This window comes from Artemia sp. Qi Xiang Cuo, chromosome 1, assembly GCF_049724085.1.
Source record: "Artemia sp. Qi Xiang Cuo chromosome 1, ASM4972408v1, whole genome shotgun sequence".
In the NCBI taxonomy this organism is placed as follows: Eukaryota; Metazoa; Arthropoda; class Branchiopoda; order Anostraca; family Artemiidae; genus Artemia; species Artemia sp. Qi Xiang Cuo.
The window spans coordinates 82125880-82146279 of NC_142794.1; the positions used below are offsets into that span (position 1 = coordinate 82125880).

The 20400-nt window shown below is 36.9% G+C and overlaps 2 protein-coding genes across 2 annotated transcripts in view; both read right to left on the bottom strand.

Moving 5' to 3' along the window:
• LOC148956804 (solute carrier family 53 member 1-like) lies at positions 1-10348 on the bottom strand. Its single transcript, XM_089096464.1, has 3 exons — positions 10238-10348; positions 4539-4672; positions 1-513 (listed from the first exon to the last, which is right to left on the bottom strand). Exons 1-3 carry the CDS (start codon positions 10310-10312, stop codon positions 201-203), a joined length of 522 nt encoding a protein of 173 aa, XP_088952590.1. The 5' UTR covers positions 10313-10348; the 3' UTR covers positions 1-200.
• The window catches only part of LOC148956805 (uncharacterized), a 27599-nt gene continuing 17520 nt past the window's right edge, over positions 10322-20400 (bottom strand). The window contains exon 3 of the mRNA XM_089092091.1: positions 10322-10509. Within this exon, the coding sequence (XP_088948217.1) occupies positions 10322-10509 (188 nt within the window). The remainder of the gene's footprint in view (positions 10510-20400) is intronic.

Genomic DNA, 20400 nt, shown 5'->3' on the forward strand with positions numbered 1-20400 from the left:
AAAGAAAAAGAAACTTGACTAACGTAAAAATAATTACAAATTTACTGAACTGGATTTTCTTACAGAAAGCAGGTTGAAACATAGCTAGCAGACCAATGATAAATATCTATACTCGTTTTCACCGGTTCACTTAAGACTATGAGTGCACTGGCACGACTAGCACTTGATGTTAAGAACATTACTAGCACTAAATGATTATGTTAAGCATCATCATCATCATCATCATCAGGATCAACAGAAAAATTCACACGAACAACTTCACTTCTCTGTTTCTTTGTTCTTCCATACCTTTTCGGTTTCCTCTTGATTATTCCTTCTTCATCTTTCCTTTTCTTTCCACTCTTCTTAGATCGATTATTGTAAAAAGAAAAATCATCGTTGTCCATCATTTTGATTATTTCTTCTTGATCACTAATAGCTAAAGGTACTATAGATATATCTCTCACTGCTCTAAACTTACCACAGTTGTTCAAATGTTCATTTTCAAGACGGAAAAAGTTCCAAACAAACCGCCTGAAATAAAAGGAGAAGAATGTTGAAAAATAATCTATTTTATTTACAATCTATGTTGGGAATATTTAACTTATCTAAATATCAATATCTGAAATTGTACTTGAAGTGCTTCTTAAGTCCAAATGAAACTACATGCACCTTATTTAAGATCAATTTCTATGGAGTAGTGCAGGAAGTGCATAGAAAAGAGCCTAACCCAGAGCAAATTGCAAGATGGTTCCAGAAAAAATGCGATGATTCTAAATGAAATTCTAAAAAATTAAATTATTCTAAGCAAGTACCTGACTGTAACACCCCTGACTATAACCCCTCCCCTCTTTGTCATGATTATAACTAACTGAAAATACATTAGTTGATTCTTGGAAATTTAAGGTAATTAACATAGTGATGAACCACAAAAAAGGCAATTTTAATGCAGTTCTGTAAATGACTCAGTTTCTAACACCACAAGCCCAGGTGAATATTATTCTACTTATTTCGTAGATATACCAAAAATTTGCAGCAGCCCTAAACCGCTGTAGCAAGTCACAGGTAGGGAGTGAGTATTATCTTTATTTTGTATTATCTAGCAAAACCTGCAAAAATCCAGAAGATATTTCACATTCTTATACAATCGGAAATTATAAGCAGCTCCGAATTGAGTGAAAGCTACAAACACAGCTGTAGGAGAAAGAATTTGACTTGACTTATTATGCAGATGACTTAACTCTTCAATGAGTTCCAAAAAATAAAATAAAAAGTCCATGTATAAAATGCATAGCCATGTCATCCCTGAGCACAGACACTAGATGTGAACTGAATATTGATTAAAACAACAAGGAGATTAGCGGCTTTTTCTGAATGATGAAACCTAACATCAGACATAGTAAATATCTCAATCGCTATGGCTAATATGTATATGAGCTTTCTTACTCTAGATGCAGCTTAGGAGAATCTCTTTCTTTCAAAGACATACCATGCACCTACCAAAACTGACCAGCAAGCATACTCGTGTTTTTTCTTCTCAAGGTGCCAGCCATCATTAAGAACTATATGGTTTTCAATGATGTTCATCTACAATTACGGACCAGTTTACGTCGAAGAGAGAGGGAGGTTTAAAGCAAATTAAACCTTTGACTCGGTTCCAGACCATCTTCAATATTCACAGCAATATGAACAATCATTAAAATATCTCAAGGCGACTTCCATGATAACTGTCTATGAATAACTGCTACTACTTTATTTAGAAGCATCTAAGCGGCAGATTATCTCTTGAATGACTATGTGCTATAATATTTCCTATTACGGTATGCGTGGTTTATTTTCCTTTGAGTTTGGCTTGATTATCTTTACCGCTTTTGTCAATCGTCATTCCATCTACTTTAGGCGGCAATCCATCAGAGTCACACATTTCCCTTGGATGATCACAAGTTAAGATTTTTCGCTGTCGAACTGTGCATGGTGTGAACCCCTCTAAGCCTTGCTTCATCAGCGCTGATTTTTTTCCTGCCGGAACTTTAAAAAAAGTTCGCATCAACATATTGAATGTAGTACATGTTGGCACTGAAGTAACTAGGTGAGCATTTGAAATTTGTTCATGACTCTTCCCTTAAGACCACCACTCACACTCATTGCTTATACTCAACATGCCCAAGTGAAAAATTTGGTCAAAATGATCAATGAATTGAAACCCTAATTAGAGTAAAGTCAAAGAAGATAGTCTCTGTGAAGGGCAAAGATCACCCACTCAAGACCACTACGCGGACATGCCCACCAAAATAAAATAAAATCTCAGTTATAGCAGTATAGGTTAGTTTAGTGAAGATTCGGGTGGATAGCCTTAATTTTTCAAACTAATAGCTTTACAGAAGATTTTCAAAAATCTCGTCCCCCTTTCAAAAAGACAATAGAAGAGAAGTCTACAAGTTCCATGTAGGTCCCGCATTGGTTTAGTGATTTAGCTAACATTGGATTAATTTTAACTCCACCGTTTATCCCCCGGGAAGTTTTCTGATGCTGCACAACTTTGCTCGGTTATTCCCCTACTCCTCTACCCTCAATATATTTTTTCGTCGAGAAAAACAGGAAAAGCCAATCACCAGGTGAGAAGATTTTCCGAATTTGCTTACGAGTTCAGCAGTGGAAAATGTTCCTTATTGTATTCAAGATTAAATATTGAATTTAAACAGTTATTTGTGGATTACTGAGAAAACAGTTTTCATGTTAATTTTATGTTAATTCTTGTTTTTAGGGAACATAAGCGGATCTTTTTGATAGTGCTAACTCGATCGGATCCTACTGCACTACAAATCTGACGGTAATTGTGGGCTCGGGATAGCTTCTTGTGATCCAATCATTCTACTTTACAAGTCTTTCATACAACATTACTGAATAAAATAATCCAATACATGATGGGACTCTCAAAACTCCCGTTGCTCCCCTCTGCACAGAAAAACCCTTTGACACACGGTTCACTCTGAATACTTGAAAACAGTTTTGCCCGGCACTAAAATCATACCTTGAGGCTTATACTCCATATAAGTCATCAGGTGATTCATTCATGCAAACTTTTAGCATATGTTTAAAGATTAAGGATTAAGCTGAAAAAGAACAATCGGCACTTTATCTTGCCGTTGGTGCAGAATATGCCATGAAAAAACCGGAAGAAAAATTTGGTCATCAAATAATGAATAGGAATAGCACAAAAATAAGCCGGAGACAAAAGCGGTGTCATTCACATTTTAGTCCATTAGCTTGGCAAGACGAAAATGCAAGTTCTTGAATATTATGTATTGGTTAAAACAACCAAAATGTCCCGTTTTCCATCTTCCAATTCGCTCTTCCAGACTTGACTTACTTGACTTGACTTAGGTCTCCTGCTGGGCACTGCTCGGCGTTGAGAGTGAAGTCTACCAACCCGTCTGCTTTGGTCCATGGTAAGCGTTTGCGCTTCACTCGGTCTGACATTTGCCATCGCGAGGAACTAGGACAGGCTGTCGAACCATCGTTTCTTTGGTCGACCGCGAGGTTACTTCTAATCGGTTTTTCTAGGGTCAAAGTCAAAGATTATGTTTGCGGGTAAATGCAGGGGCATTCGAAGTAGGTTGCTAAACCATCATAGAGTACGCTCGGCTGCTTGGGTCGAAAATAGAAATTTTTTTTGTGAGCTGCAGTAGCCTTCATTACTCACGAAGTCAAACCACCGCAAGCCTTCGATCCTTCTCAGGCTCTACGCCAGGAATACATTGATGGCCTTTAGGGTTGCGACTGATGCATACCATGTCTCAGCTCCGTAAAGCATCATCGAACTGATGAGGACGTTGAAAATTTGCAGTTTAGTTGAACAACTGATCTTCAGTTTTCGATAAAGGTGACGGTTCAACATACCCATGGCAGAAGACGCTTTGGCTATTCTTGCATGCAGCTCAGAGAGAAGCAAGCGAACTCCAGAAAGTGAGAAATTTCTTTTTTTGTGGAATTGATGCTGTTTTATTTACCGTTACTTAAAAATTCAATGATTGGTTTTTAGCTGATACTTTTTTTTTGCCAGACAATCGTTTAAATTACAAGTTTAGACATAGGCCGATATATTTTCTCAAAACATTAATACAGAATTGCCAAAAAATGTATGTACTTGTTTGATGTATGTAATTAATTACAAATGTATGTAATTATTTGGCAGAATAGCCAAAAAATGTATATATATATATATATATATATATATATATATATATATATATATATATATATATATATATATATATATATATATATATATATATATATATATATATATATATATATATATATACACACACACACACACACACATATATATATATATATATATATATATATATATATATATATATATATATATATATATATATATATATATATATATATATATATATATATATATATATATATATATATATATATATATATATATATATATATATATATATGGTTTACGGCAATGAAAATTTCTTATTTACAAATATTAATGTAAAATATAAGCAAAGGGTAAAAGTTATTTAAATTACCTAAAAACTTCCAAAGTACCAAACACAGTTGTAATGACTTCTTTTTGAACAAAATCTATCTCACTGAGGGATATAGAAATTGCCCAGCAGAACCTTATGACAAAATCTTGGATGATAGCAGCATAATAGATCCACTAGAATAATAGCAAAATATTAGGAGGACTTCAAATACTATTATTAACAAAACACTGCATTTTTTTCAAATTTCATTTGCTTAAGGGCCTGTCCTAATTTTAACTAGTTTAACTTTTAAGTGTACCAATCTAGGCTATGCGTAAGACTTCTAGATACAAAATAAGGTAATTTTGTCTAAATTTCATATCGAAAGACCATTTTATTTCTACCGTAAATAAATTCGGAGACCACACAGCCTTTCCATGACGATAAATAAATAAAAGTTCAAACAGGGATCAAATCCTTTTAATAGATAGTTATTTTTACAAACAGTGATAAATTTCACAGAAAATACTAGATACTTCGGTCACATATGCAGTGACCGTCATAAGTAGTTTTACTAGTAGTTTTACGTAGTCAGTAGTTCTACGTTCTAGAGAACAGCCTGTTTGGTAGTTTCCTTAAAACCCGCTCTCTCCTAGACCCCAGAAACAAAATTTTACGAGCTGAAAAGAAGAGCAAAATTTACATATAAGAAAACAATAATAAACAACAGTTACAAAACAATAAGTAAAGCTAAAGAAAAACCAGCAAGTTGAAAGAAAAAGAATTAGGAAAAAAACAAGCAAGAATACATAAGATCATCTTAAATACCTTAGATGACAATTATTACAATAAAATAACAAAGACAGGGGTCGCACAGTCAGCAACATCCAAAATTAGGGACTTAGGGACCTTCCTAAAACCTAAATAGGGACCAGATCGGGACGGCATTTCAGTAACCAGGTTAGCAAACCAAAGAACATTCCCCGTTGTGACTTTCCGGTTACATTAAAGAAACAACAAGTCAACAATCCATGGAAGCGCATGGAAAAAGCTAAACACCGTTATACAGACTAACTTGTTTAGTAAAGCAGCTGATAAAGACTGTTTTGTTACTGCTGTCCTAACAGTCTACTATACTGTATTCTATTTACAATAGCAGCTGCTCAAGCAGTTCTATTGTCTCTATTAAAGCAGCGTTTCAAGAATCCGAATAGTAGAGAACTCTTTAAACTAATGAGAACCCTAGGTTTGCTCTTACTAGTTTGGCATACCGTTTCAGGCATATTTAAAGTAGACATCTAGACATGTAATTCTTTTTCCCAACACTAACCATCTCTTTTTATGATTTCAAAACCCCAGGTCAAATATTTGGATTTTCCTCCACCGAGTCTTATAAAACAGAATAACACTAGCTTGGTACTCTGCAACCACAAAAAAACTTTTTTGCTTCAACATTATGTTGAAAATTTTTCTCAAGGACCACTTGGGCAGTTTTGGCGTTTCAAAAAATTTTAACCGACGTTTAACTGTTTTTTTTTTCTTGGGCATGTATTCTCAATAGCTCATACTTGTCTCTGGGGCATGAAATCGTGTGAAGTGATGCACCGAGGCCTAACGTAGTAGTTTAGTGGCGAATTGCTGGCAAGTGGCTGTGCTAGTATTACGTAAATGACTCGTTGTTATTTTTTTTTTTTTAAATAAAATTTTATAGCCATACATCTTTTTTTTCCAGCTTACTCGTCAAACTTAATTGACTAAGTGGCTGCACTTCCTCACCCTCCGCGACGCTTAAAGATAATAATAAATTCGATAATAAATATTCGGGTGTGGGGGTTTTGGTAAAAGAATAAACAGAAAGTCCATACACCCTCTTTAAAGTTGAGCCATGACTCAACAGATGATTTCCTTCGGTTAGATGAGATCAAAGCCAAACCCCATTCAATGATAATACTTAACAGTCATTAGCAACCAACTAAAACATTTAAACATTACACCTGGACAAAGTCGCCATTAAAATTTATGCCTAAAGTGGTCAAAATGGTTCAACGGAGGCTTAACCTCTTTAAAAAAAGGTCGATTATCGAAATTTAAGTTTAATATACTCATTTCCATTATTAGAATTAAGTTTATCAAGTTTAATTAAGTCTTAAAGAAATAAATTTAATTCGAAAATTAAGTTAAATATACTCGTTTCCATTATTAGAATTTTTTTTTTAATATATAAAAACCTCGCCCTAGTTTCTTGTATTTTATCAAATCGTCTAGATATAAAATCAAATTTCTGATCACCGACCCGCTTTTTGGTGATATTTACTAAGAATTTCTGGCAAGAAGTTCAAACTAACTTTCTCAGTTAACTTTATGGCAAATAAAATGCTAAAAGCAAAAAAAGTAGACTTGTTAGTTAATTAAGTTTTGTTAAATCAAACAGAGCTAAGATTCAGCTGGGGCAAAGCCAGCAACGGAAGCAATTTGCCACATACCCTACAAAACTTCCTTACTGATGTGATGCCTTGGATGCAACTATCTATCTACCTATGCAACATCAATACTAAATAACTGGAAGTAGATGGCGCAACAAAATTCTCTGCTACACACTATAACTCCTAGATGGCAGGGTGAGATACAAGAACTCTATGGCACTGGCTAAAGGCTTGTTCGTTGTAGGCAATGAAGAACTACATTAAAAAAAAATAATAAAAAAAAATAAAAAAATAAAAGAGGAACAGAAATTGGGACTATAGGGACTTTTTTTTGTTTAGGGACCATTTTAGGGCCTTTTGGAATTTTAGGGACTTGGGGACCTTTGTACGACCCCTGTAAAGACAATAGATTCGTGGTATATTACGAATCCATAAAGTTTGGCTGAATAACGAACAAGACTAAAACTGAACTAAAGGAAGAGGATGTACAAAATAAGAAATTACTATAGCTTTCATACTGACTTGAAATACCCGTATCTGAGTACAGGTCAGATGCCGTGTAGAATCCTGGACAATCTATAGCTAGCTTGAATAGGACGATTTTGAGCCTAATGAAGTTTGTTCAAAACACCCTTACTTCAGCAGCCCAATGTTTTAGAACGATACGTTGAATACGGATAAACAAAGTCGGTCATACAAAGTATGGTCACGAGATCGATTGGTAAAATGGCCATGCTCAATATAGAGCACTGACGAAGGACAAGAAACTGTACCAAACAGTAAGTTATAGATAGATATTTATTTCGAGAAATTACTACCATAAGCCCCGAAGGGCCGAATTTGAATTTTGAAGTCCATAAAAAAACAAATAAACAAGAAAATCATAACAAAAGCAAAAAAACTAAAAAATTGGCAAACAATGCAGGGAAAAAAAAAATAAATAAAAAAAAATAACGGAATGCTATATGATTCCTTTGTAACTTATATTAAAACTTATCTTTAGAATTAGTAATTTAAGATGTCAAAATAACGAAATGCACAATATTTTAGAGAAAAAGTAGAAAATTCGTTCCAATTGGATAAATTTAATCTCTGGGCAATCCAACGATTTACAACTTAAATAGGTTGTACACCGCTAAGTCAACAATTTCACAATCAATTTATACGAACCAGGAGAAATATGAGCTTTTGAGCACGAATTATGGCTTATGAGCAATTATGGTTTATGGTTATGAGCACCAAAAATAGTTATGAGCACCAATTAGTAATAAAACAATCAAGAGTCCAGATAGACTCTTGCTGAAGAAATCGTGACGAGTATTTTAAATAAGTTAAATATTTTAATGTTTTAAATATTCACTTCCTTACACGTTGAAGACTAACAAGATCAAATGCTTTAGAAAATACAAAAGACACACATGCCATTGCCAATATTGATATGAAATGAAGTATGAAGCATCAATGAAAACATGTAAGGTAGAAAAGGCTCACCAAAAAGTGTGTTGGTGATCAGAAATTTGATTTTATATCTAGACGATTTGATAAAATACAAGAAACTAGGGCGAGGTTTTTCTATATTAAAAAAAAGAATTCTAAGAATGGAAACAAATTTAATTTTCGAATTAAATTTATTTCTTTAAGACTTAATTAAACTTGATAAACTTAATTCTAAGAATGGAAATGAGTATATTAAACTTAAATTTCGATAATCGACCTTTTTTTAAAGATTATCACTGAACCATTTTGACTACTTTAGGTAAATCCCAAAAATAGGTATTTTTCGTGGAAAATCTTCAAAGTGATGAATCAAGAATATGAAAAACATGATCAATAGCATAAAGAAACTTGACTTAAAAAAAAATCCATTAAGCATGTCTGGTGTAAGACAGTGGCAATTTTAGTCTCTTGCGCTCGGGAAAAAATCTTGATTAGCGCCCCCCTCCCTCACCTGTCTCCAAAAAAATTTCATTTACTAACAAAATTTTCATTTACTAGCAAAATTTGAATAAAAAATTTCACTAAGACACTAAAATTAATTAAATTCGGTCTATTTACATTTATTTTCAAGGAATGGTGATCAAGATATGGGAAAAAGGGAAATATCGAATTCAATTTGCTTTTACTTATTGCCAATTGCGCTCTCTACTTTATTTTAGTAAAAATAAAATTTCAAAACTTACAAATGAGTATAGACGTTAGATTATTTATTTGAATTTTTTGCCCATAAAATTTCTGGACCTGGCACGTGCCCTCTCTGCCCCCCCCCTAAAACAGCCTCTGGTGCAAGATTAGTACACTTGACTAGTTTACCTCTGTTGGAATATTCAGGAAGAGAGAGTGGCCTTGCGTGTGTTGGTGCCTGTGTTCATGCCAGCGCGTATATGCGTGGGAGCACTCCCCGATGGGTAGCAGAGTGCAATTATATTCGCCCCACCTGAAATAACACATATCCGGTGCATAGTATGGGAGCCTGATTAGACTGAAAATTTAAGTTTAAGATTTTTGGAGCATAATCCAAATTATTAGGGTCGGGAACGCAATAAAACAATCTAGATTTTTTTTTCATTAGGTTATTACCAATAACCTTAAGAAATTAAGAGCATTTTTGAAAACCTTGGAAAATTATCCAATTAATAGGTTTACATGTAAAATTGATTATAATAATGAAAGCGTGGTAAATTTTTAAATAGCTTGCTTTTTCTCTCGCTATTCGCGACTAGCCAGTATAGTATTCCCTAGCCTGTCTTATAAGCCAGCTTTGCTTTCCATTGGTTTTTCGCAATCATCACTTTTACGCTACTAAGACACGTCTTGGCTTAGACACAAGCTTAGGTTTACAAAACATTTTTCCTTTATTGGTGACTGGCAAAAAGCTGCTAGACCATTATTCATTAGAAAATAATATTTGGCTAACTTAGAAATCGAGTTATTACCAATTACCTGAAGAAATTAATAGTTTTTTTAAAACCTTGCAAAATAATCCAATTAATTGGTTTACATACAAGAATTGATTATAATAATGAAAGTGAGGTAAATTTTAAATAGCTTGCTTTTTCTCTCGCTATTCGCGACTAGCCGGTAAATTATTGACTAGCTTGTCTTATAAGCCAGTTTTGATTTCCACTGATTTTCGCAATTAGTACTTTTACGCTGCTAAGACACGTCTTGGTGCGAAAACCCCCTTTAATACTGAGCAACAAATCTAGACAGACAAAGAAATGCAATTTCTGGACCAAAAAATAAGGCCGGCTTTTAAAGACTTGATTAGTTGTTTACAGAAAAACACTAGGACAGTAAAAAGAAGGGAAAAGTTTTAAAAAGGAAAGAAATACTTACACGTGAGCCATAAACTATCTCCTCTCTTAGCAAAGTATTTTCGCCAGTTTTTGAATCGAAAAGGCCCCAATCCATCTTAAAATCTCATATGAATGAATAAACAGATGAAATGAAGAGACATGCTAACCTTGATATCAAGAATCGATTTTCCAATTTTTCTATTTCATCAATACTGGACAACGACCGTTGATCAGAATGAATACGTTCACTGATTAATTGCGCCATAGCCGTTTTGTTCAGATTACCAGCTAGAGTGCGAATCAATGAAGATGCTGTCGAAAATGTAAAAGTCAGGTTAGTTCAACCTTTTATTTGAAATGCAAACCGAAAAACCCATATAGATACACGCTGCTCTTATGCATTATTTCTAAGGTCAAAACGTAATTAGAGAACTCCTGAAATAAGTTCTGTGAGCGCGAAGTAATCGTCAAATTCTGTATCCGAATTGATTTTGTTTTTACCTGTATTTAGGTTCTGTGCTACTTGCTGCTGATAATAAATATCCGCAAAACAGTTTATTGTATAAATTTAAGAAAAGTGGTGGTATGTGAATGAAGCAATTTCGCATGTAAGAAAATTCATGTCATCTTACTTAATTTTCATATTATTATTCAATTAAAATACAATAGGCATCAAACTAAATTTTTTTAGATATTTAGAAAAGATACAGCTTTTTGTCCTTCGATTATCAGAGAGTTAACTTAATGTTCTGCAGGAATGCGAAATAAAACTGTTCTGAAAAAAATCGCTTTCCCAGCCAGAACAGTTTTATTTTAGAACCATGTACAATATGAGAATAAATTTGATTTTTCTGGAAATTCTACGAACTTCGTGGAAATTTTTTTATTCTGTTTAACGACTCTCCCAGGAAATATTTTGATTTTGCAATTCTTACCGCTTTGGAGCAACAAACCATTGGTCACGAGAAGAAAACAAAACAACTTCAAAACAGTAGTTTTGCTCGACAACACAATTAGACGGAGGTCGACTGAATTGAAGTTGAGTTTAATGGGAGTTAAACCGAATGGGTTATGACTTGAATTATATTGAGTAAAACGGGGGTTGAAATAAATGGAAAGGAGTTCAAGGGGTTAGGGCTGAATGAAGATTGAATCGAACGAAGAGGTTGAACGAAGAGGACAAAATTCATTAATCTTGTATACTTTGAATCAGCTAACAAGAAGATTATTTTTATGTACATATTTTTTTATTGAAATTCTGATTTTGAATGATTCGGTTTCTTTTGGTAAGGGCCACTCTTTACTATCCATTCTTTACCATAAACGTTTTAAAGGTCTAACTCATGTCACGAACCCTTAAATTCAGATAGTGCTCTATTTGTCAGATAGTAGTCTACTCATTAACTCGAATTGTTACACTTATAAGTGTTTTGGGCAAAGCATGATACAACTTTAGCATGATGATCTAAAAGAGGGGGCAGCCCCCTCCCCATATACAAAATAACATATATTCGTTAGAAGTTTTTATGTCTCTCTTCAACTTGATTGAAAAAAGAACTGGATTTCTTTTTATTCTGTTGCCCGCCAAAACCGGTTTTTGTCTAAGATTGAGAAGATTGAGCAGCGTTTAACATTTCTTTGAAAGTAAAGTTATCGCTAAAAATCAACAGATACTTAATATTTGAATTTTTATGGACAAAAAGCGTTGTAAAATTTAATTACCTAATTTTGCTTATTTATTCTCAAGGTACAGCGTGGCAACACTGAAAAATGATACTGTCCTAAAAACTTCATAATTTCGAAAGAACCAAAAGAAAATCTTGGAAAATTGCAGTTTTCAAATATGAATAGACCTAGGATGAGTCAAGATGCAAGATGTTTTTATTGGCATAGCATGCTTGAGGGTTTTGGCATATCCTTGGCATATTTGAACGTTTTGTCTTTGTCTGAAATTGCACAAGGTTTGCACTCAAATACTACTGACAAAGAGCAATTGATATGACTAGTTGAAAGTATATTTTGACTCGTAATACTCATGTGGTGTCACTAGAAGACCATCTTGTTTTCGTAGAAACCGTTAACTGAAAAAAAGTCAGAAAATCTGAAAAATTAGAGAGCTGATGGACGGTCTGAAATTGTTTCTGTTAGTAGTGAATTAAATTCTACTGTATTTAGGGGAGTTGCTAGGCACATTTCTTCCCCACATGTAAAACTGAGCAGCCACAGAGAAAACAATGACAAATACAAATAATGAACAAAAGAAGGAATTTTGGATTATTCTAACACTTTTCCAAAATGTAGGCAGAATATGTGGTCTAGAATATCTTATAGTATTTACTTTTATAGTTCAATTTTTTTTTTTCGTATTCTGGGAATTGAGTTACCATAGCAGAGTAATACAAAGCTTAACACTAGGACTGAGGGGGTGTAATACACCTCAGGTATCCACACCTTTGCTTCAGGAATCAACACCAAAAACAAACTTATTAGACATTTAGAAGTTTTTGAACAAAACAAATACTTCATAATTTTGATTTGATGTAATAGGGGTTACAGGAGGGCAAGATAGGAGAAAAAGAGCCAAGAGGAAGACTGATTGTCCTCCACTGACCTTCGACCTTTAAAGGACACGAAAAATTTCAATTTCCTGTCAAAAGAGCCTAAGTTTCTAAGACAGCCCCATCCATTTGAAGTAGGTGGAAGAAAAGAGTTTTGGCGCTCTTCTGTCCCTTTTTGGGGTACATTTTGAAGGGAAGTAATATTTTTTTCTCTCTGTATTGGTGCTCCCTTAAATCAAAGGTTTCACATAAGTTTCGGCCCAATAAAAAAAAACGGTCGTTTTTTAAACCCCTTTTGTCAGATGAGAGATCAATTCCTTTAAATGATTTGTATTTGTCCCCTTGGCCATTCGATTAGTCCCCTTTGCCTCATGACTGTAATGTTCCATTCGACCAGAGAAAAGAGTTTTCGCGACTCATTTTCGACTACTAACCTCCATCCCAGAGCAGAATATTGATATTTCTGACCAAGAAAATAATCCCTGAAAGTTTCATGCCGCTGGACTCCCAAGATCAAACACGCCCCTTTTTTCCCACTATAAAATACATCTAAAGAAAAGACAGTTCGTATAAATCACGGCTCTTATCCCAGGGATCCTGAGGGTTATCTCATTCTTGGATGCATATTTATAGATATTTTCAAATGTTCTGAGCAAAATGGGTACCCTGAAATGTTGATCAGATGCAACAAGGAGTTACAGAAGGACTAGCAATAAAAAAGTTTCTAGGACAGGGGCTGCTAGCTCTCCACTCACTTTTGACTTTTGAAAAAAACACTAGAACCCGAAGTGCAGGGACGGTTGGGTTGGCAGCCCTCCTCCCGAAACCCCTATTGCTACGAATGGAATCAGATTTAATTCAGCCTCGGATATGTCTTCTCAAATCCCGCCTCGACCCCGGACCGCCCAAGGACGATCCCCTCTGAACATCGTTGACCAAGGCGGCACCAATGTGGCCACCTGGAACGTCCTGACGCTGAACCAACCCGGTTCGAAGCTTCTTTTAGCAAAAGAACTAAAAATATATAAAGTCACAATAGTTGGAGTCACCGAAACACACCTCCCTGGACATGGTGAAGAGGACATAGGTGAAGGACGCACATTGCTGTGGTCTGGCGGTAGCCAAAGAAGAGGAGGCGTTGGCCTAGTACTGAACAGTGCTGCACGTAGAGCCCTCCTGTCATTCGCACCAGTATCGCCTAGACTCCTGACCGCAAGACTGGATGGGAAGCACGGCAAAATAACTGTCATTACGTGCTATGCCCCCACAAACGACGCTGATGAAGAAGACAAAGACGATTTCTATAGCCTGCTTAGTTCTGAACTATCTTCTGTACCTCCCCATGACTACCTCCTCCTCCTAGGAGACTTGAATGCAAGTGTTTCAAACGAATCAGGCCTGTGGGATCTCGCTGTTGGACCTGTTACAGTGGATAGCCTAAACGATAATGGAGAGGCTGCTGAATTGTTGTCTGGCCCACAATCTAACGATTGCGAACACATGGTTCCAGAGACCAAATATAGCCAAGTACACCTGGTATAGCAATGATGGATCAACAAAGAAGATGCTCGACTACATCATCGTACGTCGACGATGGCTGTCGCCTGCCTAAAACCACCGCACCTACTGTGACGTTAAGCTCGCGAACACTGATCACCGACTGGTTGCAGCCAAAATTAAGCTCCACCTCAAAGCTATGAAGAGTAACCAGTCTTTTCAGAAAATTGATGCCGGTCGCATCCAACAGGACCCCGCTCTGGCAGAGCGGTACCATTTGGAGATATCCAACAAATTTGAGGTCCTCAGCCAATGCGATTACAGTGAAGTTGCATGGAAGTCCTTCAAAGAGAACACTCTTGCGGCAGCAACTGACGTTGTTGGAATGAAGCAATGGAAGAAAAAGGACTGGATCAGTAATCACTCCCTTGCCATCATAGAGCTCAGGCGAGAAGAACGTCTTGGCGGGGACATGGCTACATACAGACTGCTAAACAAAGAGTACGATTCCATGCTGCATAAAGACCGCAAGGCTTTTATTGACAGCAAGGCATCTGAACTGCAAGAGGCCACCAAGAAAAAGGACAGTGGAGCCACCTACAAGATTCTTCGTGAGCTGTCAGGTCAGCACACTCAAACTACGTCATACCTTCGAAGCGCTAGCGGTGAGAATATCTACGACCAATCACAATGCCTCCGCCAGTGGGAGGACCACTTTGAGAAACTGCTCAACTCAGATCCACCAGACCAGACGGACCACGAGCTAGCGACTGCTGCGGCCACTACCATACCTGCTCCTGATGGTCCTGAATTTACAGCTGAGGAGACAAAAGCTGCCACCCGCAAGCTAAAGAATAACAACGCACCAGGACTATGTGATCAAACATCGGAATTACTTAAAAATGGGGGCCCAGCCATAATCCTCTGGCTACAAATGCTGTTTAACCTTCTGTGGCACTCTGAAAAAATACCTTCAGACTGGAAGAAGGGCCTACTTGTACCAATATACAAGAGCAAGGGGAGCAAAGCAGAATGTAGCAATTACCGTGGCATAACTTTACTCTCAGTTCCTGGAAAGCTCTTCGCCATGCTGCTTCTCAAAAGGGCAACAAGCTACCTCCATGCCCTCCGTCTCCCCCAGCAAGCTGGCTTCATGCCAGGCAGGTCCACAACCGAGTAAATCCATACGATTAGACAGCTAGTAAAGAAAACTCTTGAATATAAAAGGAAGACGTACTTTGTCTTTGTCAATTTTCGATCTGCCTTCGACACTGTCAATACGCAGTCCCTATGGCTTATCCTCCAGTCTGCTGGCGTGCCCATGAAAATCGTCCGTCTCCTCAAAGAGCTGTATAATAACACTGAAAGTGCGGTGATCGTAAATGGACGGTCTTCCAGATATTTCAAAATTAAAAACGGTTTCCGGCAAGGATGTGCCGCTGTACCTGAGCTCTTTAACTGTGTAATAGACTATATCCTGAATAAAGCAAAGCATGTGCAGCCGTTTGGCATAGGCTTTGCTGGAAGAGTTCCTTCAGAAGTTGACTTTGCCGACGACGTGGGGCTAATATGCGAAAACATTAGTGACCTCAAAACTACACTGGAAACACTGGCCTCTGCCGCTGAGAAACTCGGTCTGAAAAAAAATTTGTCAAAGGCCAAGATAATGGCCGTTGACAAAACGCCGTCCAACCACCTGTCATCTGTGGAAACTTTTGGCTAAACTGTAGAGGTAGTTAAGCAGTTTACCTACCTTGGTTCAATTGTCTGCTCAAACGGAAGCCTAGATGCCGAAATATCAGCGAGAGCGGCAAAAGCAAACTCTGTCTTCGGTCGCCTTCTAAAAACAGTCTTCCATAAAGCCCAGATCAGCCGCCTCACCAAAGCACCAATATATTCTGCTTCGGTTGCCAGCGTTATGCTCTATTCTGCCGAGACTTGGTCGCTGACTCAGACACAGACGCTGAAGGTAGATGCCCTCCAGACAAAACACCTCCGAAAAATCGAACGCTCCCGATGGTCCTACAGGGTACAAAATTCGGAAATCCTCGGGTCCTTCAAACTCCCACCCCTGTCCAAGCAGCTTGAGTCTCGCTCGCTGCGTTGGTATGGTCATCTGCTCCGTCTGCCTGCCCAAACACCCGCCCGGCTCATCTTCGATTTCGACCCAGCTGCAAACGGCTGGAGGTGTCCTAGGGGAAGACCACGCACCAGATGGGCGGACGTCATCCGTGATCAGCTCACCTCCAGAAACATCAACCCGGCTGAAGCGACAACCCTCGCCCTGAACCGACCACTCTGGAGAAGACTGACGGCGCTGACGACTGGTTCCCTCTACGCTGGCGACGCTGCCGAGAAAGAGCCTTAAGTAAGTAAGTAGGTAAGTAAGTAACCCGAAGTGCAGTCAGATGAGCATCCTCCGAAGTCTTTGCAGCCACGAGGTGGAGGTGGGGTGAGAAGGGGACAGCCCCTTAACCATCTAAGGAAAAACTCTGCTCGTTTTGGGGTTTAATACTGCTCTCCACTTTCATGTGATAGGACTTGTTACTCTTTGTTTAATAGCAGAAAAGGCAGTCAGGTCTGGTCGTCAGGTTAACTAGGAGCTGCTTAGGATCGTTCGCTATTCCAAGATTTCAAAATTTTGGCTAAGGTTAATCTCTGGAAACAACACGTGTAGCTGAGTAAATTAAAATACGCTATACACGTCCGCCATTTCCAATAAATTACTCGGGAAATTGAGTTGAAACTGCCAAGGAGTGTTGGATGTCAATTGGACTTCAAATTCTGAATTAAGGAAGGTAGCATAGACAGACCGAAATAATAAGTATCAAGTTATCGAAATAAGAAAAGCAGAATAGCTCTTATTTGTAAACTTGACAAGCCAAAACACCAAAAAGAAGAATAAAAAAAAATATTTAAAACTAAATGCGACAGGATAACTTAAAAAAAGAAGTTTTTCAACTTAAAGTAAGGAGCGGCATTAAAAATTAGAAGGGACAGAAATTATTCCGCACATGAGGGAGGCCACCCCCTTCCTTATGCCTCGGCTATTGCGCTAAAGCTTTTTAAAGATTGTTATTCCAGTTCAACGGCCCTTGTGTTACAGCAGTCGTTCTTACCTAGGACAAAATTTTAAAATATTATCAAGATTTTCGATGAATTGTAGTTTAGTTTAAAAAGTTTTTATTGGTATGTTTGCTACAGAATTCCAACCGGGCGGAGAGGGGCCCTATAGTTCATATGGATTGAAATTCTACATGACTTTTGATCTTCAACTTGACTGAAGCCACTGCGACCTCTACAGTAAGGTTATCAGGCATTTAAGTACACAGCATAAATACGCTTAAATGCATTTAGTTGTTACATATAAACAGGAATAAGAACAATATTTCCTTTCAAAATCACTGAAAACAAAGCTCCTGGCAGAATTTGCCAACATCTCCCACCCATCCCCCAAGAATTTTAAAGCAAGGCTCAAGATGCCCCGTCTTGCCTTTTCCATCTCTGGGCCGGTAGATCTGTAAATGTAATATTTCATGCTAAACAGGAAAGATACATTGTCACAATAGAAGGACACTATATCCTCCACACAAATAATAAATGCGAAAACCAGAAATATTACCAGAAATCAAGAAGGCTTAGATATTAATTTCTTCCTCTCCCCCCCCCTCACTAGAATATATCCTATATTTATTTAAAGATTCAATGAGAGTTGGAATGTTTTGGTATCAAAATGCACTCTCTGAAGCCTCCCCCGCCACACACCCAACACACTCATCTACACCCCCCCCCCTTCATAATACCTGATGCAAATGCATCATTGCATATCATTTTATAAAATATGAAGCAAATTAGTTTAGTTAAATAAAGCTCTAAAATAAATGCCAGAAGCATTTTTCTATATTAAGAAGGGAGATATCACCTTGCAGCCTCCTTATTCAGGATTAGTCTAAAAGAAGGGAGATGAGAGATTAATTTCTAACTCCTCCCTCATACGTTTTCCTATATTGGTCCGAAGGTTTGTGGAGATTTAAACCATCTGAGTATTGAAATGTGCTCTTTTAAGAATCCCCCCGCCCCTCCTTTATAATACAACATGACACTTTTCTTCGTTCCTTTAATTTGTCTTAATTTCCCTTTGACTGATTGATTTTACATTTGAAGAAAATTTTCCTCGGAGCAAATATGGGAAAAGGGGAATTCTCGATGAGGGGGAGTACGCCGTGTTTTGTTCTGAATCCCCACAGAAGAAATGTACATTAAACACTTAAATACACTACGATATTAAAAAGTAACCTGCTGCCGCTGGTATAACTTCACCCAAGGTTCATTAAAACCAAAGAACAAAGGAACTAGAGACTTCAATTTTCAAAAAATATATTTTTCCATCTGTTGAACTTGTCAGGGGTTTAGACTCATATATTTCACCCCCTACACTAATGGAAACTGTTTTTTAAACCAAAATGCTAATACTTTTCTTAACCTTCCACAAAAACAATAGTAATAAAAAAAGAAATGCAAATTTGCAACTGGCAATTGTAGTTTTGAGATTGTCGCTTTGATGAAAACCTATTTCTTAAGAAACAGTCCAGGAACAATATACAAAATCTTAAATTTTCTACAGAAAATTGATCTTGAAAATAGGCTAGTAATCTCAATACCGTATCTACCGAGATCTGCATTGGATGTAAACAGTCACCATGTCATATCATTTAATACACTGGGTGATCCTTAAAATCCGAGTTAAAAATAGAAAATAATGACTGATCAGTATACAGCTATATTGATTATTTGTTCCGTTCTGTTTTATCCATGATCGTCATGTCCACCTGTCTCTCAGTCTTGATATATATCTTGTATGTTTCTTATATTTATTTCATAGGAAAACAATTAAGCTTTGCTGCCCTTTCGTGGCATTAAAGCTTTTGCCTCTAAATTATATTTAGTGCCAAATACTAAACTACGTCGTACTGAAATAAAAAAAAAAATTATCCAGTCATTCAGAAAACCCAAAACTAATCAAATTTAATTCTAGTTTTATTCAATAAATCGAAAGTTAAACAGGGGCGTCAATTGACGGAGAGTCAAAACGTCAGGACCCGCTATAGATTTCATAAGACAGATTCTCAAAGAGGATTAAAAGAAAAACTAGAATTGTTCTTTTCATGTGCTGCAATTGCAGCACATGAAGCACATTGTTCTTTTCAATTGCAGTGACTTTCGAGAGAAATGTACACAACTTTGCACAGATGCAGCAGCAATGATTGGATGAGATTTTCAAAAGCGTAGCTGTGTTGGCCTCAGGCGGCTTGGTGCTGCGATGAGTTGTTAGTAGTAGTAGTAGTAGTATTGGAAAATGAAACTTTGCATAATTTTTGGAAAGGACTGAGCTCAACAAAATGCCCTGCGATCTTGATGAAAATTATACAACACAATCCAAAATGAATGAGAACACCAAAGCGTGTTTGTATTTTCTCCCAGTGGTAATGGCATCAGAGCAGCAGCTATACATTATTGAAAAAGAGTCTACCTGAATGAATTTTGAGGACCTAATGCCTTATCAAACAGTTTGTAGTATAAAAGTTCTAGTGTCCTTGTTAAGTGACCAAAGAGATTATACCTTAGAAAGTGGCGTTTTTTTGTGATTTTGTGGGGCCAAGCTACGATTTCGCCTCAAAGAGAACCAAGTTGCTATCCATTGAAATTATGATATAGCAAATCGGTTTAAAAGTACCGAAAACAGTATATTGAGTTTCCTAATTGCAGAGGAAGTAGTACCGTTCGTTTGGGCAAGTCCATACGATATATATGGTTAATATTGAAATTCATCTAAATGTTAGATTTAACTAAGTGGATTCACTTGATTTTTCATGCAATTATGCATAGTGAGGTGTAATTACTCTTCAGCTATTATGACATAGGGACGGTGGGTCATACTTATGCCAGATGCCTAAAAGTGCACATTTCAATGTCTAAATTATCTAACACTCTATGAGTCTTCATGTAAATATGGGAACGGATAAGGGGGAAGGAGAGTAGGAATCAATCTGTCATCCCTCTTCATTTAGAATGAACACCAAGCATAAACAAGGGTGGTTCAGGATCATAACGTCCTTCTTATTGCAGAAAAATGTACCTAATACTTTTT

What these genes read in the sequence shown, in the direction of transcription:
- LOC148956804 (XM_089096464.1), bottom strand. Translation starts at nt 10,312, where the DNA reads ATGGATTGGGGCCTTTTCGATTCAAAAACTGGCGAAAATACTTTGCTA. An exon ending in AGATAGTTTATGGCTCACGT is followed by an intron (nt 4,673 to 10,237) that starts GTAAGTATTTCT and finishes CTATTATTCTAG; the next exon opens with TGGATCTATTATGCTGCTAT. An exon ending in GGTACTTTGGAAGTTTTTAG is followed by an intron (nt 514 to 4,538) that starts GTAATTTAAATA and finishes CTTTTATTTCAG; the next exon opens with GCGGTTTGTTTGGAACTTTT.